Source organism: Notamacropus eugenii, chromosome 2, assembly GCF_028372415.1.
Source record: "Notamacropus eugenii isolate mMacEug1 chromosome 2, mMacEug1.pri_v2, whole genome shotgun sequence".
NCBI classification, from domain to species: Eukaryota; Metazoa; Chordata; class Mammalia; order Diprotodontia; family Macropodidae; genus Notamacropus; species Notamacropus eugenii.
This window is the reverse complement of record NC_092873.1, coordinates 12,767,212-12,773,673: the sequence shown is the minus strand read 5'-3', so window position 1 is coordinate 12,773,673 and position 6,462 is coordinate 12,767,212. Positions and strand designations below refer to the sequence as shown.

The 6,462-nt window shown below is 49.6% G+C and overlaps 1 protein-coding gene across 1 annotated transcript in view; it reads right to left on the bottom strand.

Annotated features, from left to right (window-relative positions):
* Nucleotides 1–2,609: 2,609 nt before the first annotated feature.
* Nucleotides 2,610–6,462, bottom strand: part of CD5 (CD5 molecule) — a 36,966-nt gene continuing 33,113 nt past the window's right edge. The window contains exons 10-11 of the mRNA XM_072638794.1: nt 6,134–6,225; nt 2,610–3,174 (exon numbers count right to left, since the gene is read on the bottom strand). Of these exons, the coding sequence (XP_072494895.1) occupies nt 6,137–6,225 (89 nt within the window). The 3' untranslated portion in view covers nt 2,610–3,174; nt 6,134–6,136. The remainder of the gene's footprint in view (nt 3,175–6,133; nt 6,226–6,462) is intronic.

Sequence of the window (6,462 nt, the reverse complement as noted above, 5' to 3'; positions counted from 1 at the left end):
CTTCTCTGTGGAGTTGTTTACCATGGAGAATTCTGTCCCTGCCACCAGCTGGGGTGGCACAAGAATGTGACCTGCCTATGCTGCCTCCCCCCAATCATAAAAGGCCAATTGGCATTCAAACCTGAGAATCAAAACTTTTGGGGGCAGGGAAATGTCTGTAAGATTTTGAGCAGGGGGGCTGTCGACAGGCTCCCCAGTGAGCTCATCCCCTTCCCCCATGGTTCTAGATCCTCTGCCCTGTGGGGTGAGCGTGAGTTTTCTGAGAGCACTCCTTCATGGGAGTCAGGAGAAGAGCAGCTTGGGTAGAACCTGAGGTCAGAAGAGGCTATGGTTTGAATTCTGCCCTTTATGCTGACAAGCTGTATGAGCCTCAGCAATCACTTCCTCTTTTCTGAACCTGTTTTCTCATCTGTGAATGGGGATAGCAACAGCACCTCCTTCACAGGGTGTTTGTGAGGATCAGATGAGACTTTGAAGCACGATAACTGCCCACTATTAAGGTCAAACAGAACTGTAATGTCATCTAGCCACCCCTCCCCCCTGTTGTAGATAAGGAAATTAAGGCTCAAGGAGAGAAGGCCCCGGGCTTGCAGTAAATGAGAAGCTGGATTTGCAGTCCTTGACGCTCCAAAGAGCGTTGTCGATCCCAGGATGTCACTGGCACAGTGACAAGTGGGCAGTCAGTGATACTCTGTGAGACGATAAAGGAATAAGCTTGTATTAATCACAGCTGTCTCAATGCAAGGGGCATTCACAGAGCCCTGAGCCAGTTGTAAATGAGGGAAGATATTGACCCCTTGACCGAGGCCAGAAGAAAGTTGGAAAGGCTAAGCAGATTTCCAAATGCCTCCCTGCAGATGTACCATCCAAGCTCATTATGATGGGAAATGCAGCTAGAGTCAAGCAGACTCGGCAACATTTCTCATCATAATGAACTTGGATGGGGTATTTGCTAGCTACTTGTGGTGGGCAGACATGAAACTGGCTGGACACCGGGGAGACTGGATAAATGACTTCTTTGGAGGAAGCAAGTCCTAACGTCGGCCTTGGGGAACAGGATGAGGTGGTGCTTTGTATTGGTGCCAGTGATCTGTTTTTATAAAATATTTACATATTTCTAAGGAAAGGATTTTCTTTGGAAACTTGTTGGAGCATCTCACTTTACCTATAAGCTCACTCCTGTTTCCCCTCCTCATGCCCCCACGAAGTCACATACATTTGCACAATCTCCACCTCACCACTGGTGTGCACTCTACTTCTGGAGACATTGTGGGCACACCCTCCATGCAAGGGCTCCTGCTGCATAGCTGAGCTGTTCGTAACACAGTCAGCCACCCTGGAGCATCAAAGAGATGTCTAACTTAGTGAAGACAAACTTGGCCATCGGGGATGAGGGATTCTAGCCAGCGCAGAAGCCTTGGCCCTATTTTCGGCTGCCAAGCCATCAGGGCAGTCACATATGCCTCAACTAATGGTGATTTACCATCTCCTTCCAGGAGGGCCTAATGGAGGCCAGCCAAGAACTGCCTCTGAGATCCTCAGTCCAACTAAGTCAGTGTCTCCAAGCCTTGTTTTTGCCACATATAGGATGGGGGCGGGGGAAGGGAACCCTGAAGTGCTTTTGAGATTGAGTATCCCATTGTGTCTCAACTCTGAAGGATGCCCCTTTTTGTCTGTGGCATCTTCATGCTTCTCGAGTATACACTTCATGGGATTTCTTTCTGTGGCTTGCTTTTACTGTGAGTTATTTAATGAGATGTTTGTTGAGTAGTGGTGATGTCACTTGGAACTTCATAAAAGTTATGCCCCTTTCACTGTTCTGGAGGCCAGAAAAATAATCCAGTGGTAGGAGAGGTCAGTGCCTAAAGCTCCACTTTCCTGATAATAATTTAGACTTAAGGTTTGGTTGGCACTTTACTGAGAATATGAGGGCTAGAGATGCCAGCTAATGGACTGGATGGGTTTTCTTTGCATGAGAAAGATCCAAGAATGTCCGTTAAGTATTTGGGCAAAAATGCACCTAGGAAGGGTTTCGGAAGGCTGGTCTGCTGCCAATCAAACATTCCAGGGCTGCCAGACTGAGTGTTTGGATATGAAGAGCTTCCCAAAAGAAGTTGAGGGATGGAACCAAGGTGTAAAGAAGACATCAATGTGCCCAGATGAGGCTGCTGACCTATACTCCAGTGACCCATGAGCAAGGCCCACCATTTTATGCCAATAGATTCAGTCCCCAAACCAGGGTGAGTGTTTTGCTTTGGAAACAAGATCAAAGTAAATGTTGACTGAGCACCTGTCATGTGCCAGGCCCTGTGTGTGAGAGTGAGAGTTGTCACCCACTGCCCTGAGATCTCATAAGAGGAAGGAGCAGTTAGCTCAGGCCCTGGAGGACTGGACCGAATGACCTGGGGGCAAATGTCCCAGGCTAGTTTCTGGCCCTCTCTGTCTCATTCTGTCTCTCTGTCCCTGTCTCTGTCTCTCAGGCACAGACACATACACTCACACAAACACGTACACACACGTGACAAACATGCCCGATTTTCTCTATGCTCACATCTACATCCATTCTTGTCTCAGGAACTCTACAATGAAATCTCAGGGAATGTTCAGACTTCTCAGGTTGTCTAGAAAGCATTATTTACACAAAACATTAAAAACATTCTTATCCGATGATACCAGTGTGAATTCTTCCCTTTTCCTCATCAGAGGAAGGGTCCGGAGTTGAGGGCGGTGAGCAGGGAAGGCAGCCCCTTTCCAGTGACACTGGTCTTGAGGCACAGGTGGGTCAGCTGCAGGCCTCGTGGCAGAGGATGTGGCTCAGGAAGCCTCTGGCCCTGGGTATCTAGAGAGGGCTGGGTGTATCTGGGCTTGACCCTTTCCCTGTGTTCTCCAGACAGGGCCCTGAATTTCACACAAATGAAAAGAATGGGAAGGGCAGCTAGAGCTGTGGGGAGGGGAGGGTTTCCCTAGGTTGGGTTTGGGGGGATGGGGAACAGGTAGGGACGGAGCTGTTCCTGCGGCTGGACATGGACAATGAGACATGGTAGTGGTGACCTTGCTTCTGCCCCTTCACAGTTGGAAGTAAAATCAGGAAATCATGTCAAGGTGATGAGTGCAGAAGGTTCTCAGGAAAATGCGTCTCGTGCCAGGAGACACTCGGCTTATTCACAGTTCAGCCTGGACAAGAAGAAAACAAGGCATGAAATGGGAAAAGGCCACGCCATTTCCCTGAACTGGTGTGAACTGAAAGCAAGATGGAGCAAATGACAACTCCAAGGAAACACAGGAACCTCAAGTTGGGGGTGAGCCCTCAGCTGAGTTTCTGAGGGACCTCTGAGAGCAGCTAGACCAAGCCTTATCTGAAGCCCAAATTCCCTCTATTTGAATAGATCATTGGTTGGGGGGAGGATTGCTGCCATCTTAGAGCAGTGACTTTGGGGATAGGACCCAGTTTTGTCACTTCCCACCTGTGTGATGCTGGATAAGTCACATCCACTCTGTAGCTTTCAGTTTTCTCTTCTGTAAAACGAGGGGATTAGGACACTGAGCTGAAACAATTGAAGTTTCACACCAAGTCCAAGATGGATAATGGTTTGTCTGAAACAGTCTGGGCCTGTCTTTAGCAGAGTGCAAGACCCTTGGGCATCCCCAGTATGAGAGAGGGAATGGGATCTTCGGCATCACTTCAGAGATGAGGAGCCAAGGGCCCCACTGTTCTCTGCCCTACTTAAGACCAGGCCTGGAGGGTTCTGTTTAGCTCCAGGAGCCACATTTTAAGAGATACATTAATAAGCTACAGAATGTATGAGCAAGGGGTCAGGGTGGTAAAGGACCATAGCAGACTGTTTGGGGCAACGAGGGAGGCTGAGTCTGGAGAAGAGGAGCCTGGGGTCTGGGGCATGATGTCAAAAGGGCCCTTCGCTTGTTTGGTCCACTCCAGAGGGCCTAGTGAGGAGCAGGGAGTGAATGCCACTAGGACATGCGCAGTGGACAGAGCTGAACTCAAGAGTCAGGAAGACCTGAGTTAAAATCCAGTATCAGTCTTCCATTCCCAATCTACCTCACGCTGCACTGCCTTCCTCCAATGGATTTACAGTAAATCAAAGCCTCGGGGCATTTTTAAGCTACTAAGATGTCCTGAGACCTTGGGGACACCCTGTGTCACACCACTGAGGCTGATCAGCATGCCTTTGGGTCTAAGTCATTCTTTATAGCAGCCACCTGCTGCCACTGTGGCCGAGGCCAAGTTACCTCTCCTGAGCCTGTTTCCTGGTCTGTGAAATGGGACAGCTGGACCTTTAAGGTCCCTTTAGCACCCAGTCTTGTGACCTTATAATCTGGTCCACATGTCTCTGCCCTGTTCTGGAGAGGGGAGAGGGGAGCAGAAGAGGAGAGGGAAGATATAATTTCTAGAAATGGAGTCATGAAGAAAAGCAAGCTTTATCAAATAATTGGGTTGATATTAGTTCTAAGTCCTCTTTACATCATATGAAAATGTTTAATATGAATGTGTAAGGAGAGCCTAGATCAGATTGCACTCTGTCTTGGGGAGGAAGGAGGAGAGGGTGGGGGAGAAAATTCAAAACTCAAAATCTTATGGAAGTGAACGTTGAAAACTAAAATTATATATATATATATACACACACACACATATATAAATAAAATAGAATAATTGGGTAGAAACTGGACCATTGTTCTGATTAAGAAACTGACACTAGGAGGATGGAAATGCCTGGCCTGGGGTCATAGGCACAGTCAGCAGATGAGGCAGGCTGTGGCTCTGGGGCTGGGGCTGCTTCTACTACCTTACAGGGGTGCCTGGGTCCACAGAGTCCTGACAAAGCCATCCCAGGGGCCACGCTTTGGGTCCCACGGGCAGTAACTGCCCATCCGGGTCTACTCTTCCTGTCACTGTCTGTTAAACCTGCGCTGCCTTGGCCCTCAGAGACAGGGCATTTCAGAGTGGAAGGAACCTCTCCTGAGATCCTTGGGGGCCCCATTCACCTCTAGGGGTTCTCTGGGCCTGCTCAGGCCTCTAGTTCAGGATGGCGATGGTGATAATGATCCCCTTCCATAGCTCTTCATTTTTCAGCAACTTCCTTCTTAGAAGAATCTGCTTTGGTGTCCTGGCAAGAATGCTTGACCCAAGACCTGGGTTAAAATTCTATCTCCCATAGTGGTATTTGTGACCTTGAACAAATGCATCCCTTCCCCTTTGAGAGTCAAGACAGGGTAGAAGCACTGGACTTGGAGAAAGGAGACCTGGGTTCGAGTGCCAGCTCTGTGTGACCCTGGGCAAGTCACTGCACCTCTGAGTCTCAGTATCCTCATCTCTGAAATGAGGATAACAATGTACCTTCACCCCACAGGTTTGGGGTGAGATGCTAAGGAGCTTTGTGACCAGGCTGGTGCTCAAACCTGCTGGTTGAGGCAGGTGGGGTCAGAGAGGTAATGACTATCAGGTGCTCTGCAGACCCTGAAGTGGTATAGACTCAGCGGTTAGTCATTATTGTTATCTCCAACATCTCTCCCCTCTGACCCATGAGCTCTAGCATATAGACCAAGGAGATGGAAAGAACCTTGGAAGGCATCCGATCCAATCCTGTCATTTTACAGATGAGAAAACTGAGGCCCAGGGAGGTGAAGTGACTTCCTTGAGGCCTCCCAGGTGGTAAGTACCAGGAGCAGGATTGGAATCCAGGCCCTTTGAGTTCCCAGCTCAGTTCTTTCCCATATTTGCATGATTCATCATCAGTGAGACTGCTTCCTCCACAAGGGTGGGTCCACGGGAGAGAGCCTGATCAGGCCCTCCAGGAGCTGCAGCTCCTTCTCATCAGTCCCAGTTTGTAGGAGGTGCCCTTCCCCAGCCCCCCCTTCCCGCTGATGCCTTTCCTCTGAGGCCACCCCCAGTTTATCCTGGGTGGATCTGGTGTGCACACAGCTGACACCATGTTGCCTCTCCTGTTAGACAGGGAGCTCCTAGACAGTAGGGTCTACTCTCTAGTGGGCAGTGTAGCTCCTGGCCCCCAGTAGGCACTTAATAAATGCTGGCTGATTTGTCAGCCTTCGTCTGCCATGATGACAGGCTCACTGAGCTCTTTGGCCCTCTGGGAAGTTGGGCTGGAGCTGTACTCACCTGTCACAGCCTCTGGGCCCCATGCAGGTCATAGTCACTGTCAGATGAGTTATCTGGTGGGTTGGAAGCCCGGGTCAGTGCTCCTTCCAGGGCTAGAGACAGAAAAGAGAGGCTGCTTCTCAGTGACTTAGAGATGGCAGAGCCCAGGCCACGCTGCTCATCAGCCCAGAGCTGAGAGCAGGTGAAAGAGTTGGCCATCTCTTAACTGGGGGTTGCTGGTCAGTTGTTTTCAGGCCTGTCTGACTCTTCCTGACCCCTTTTCAGGTTTTCTTGGCAGAGATACTCGAATGGTTTGCCATTTCCTTCTCCAGCTCTTTTGACAGATGAGG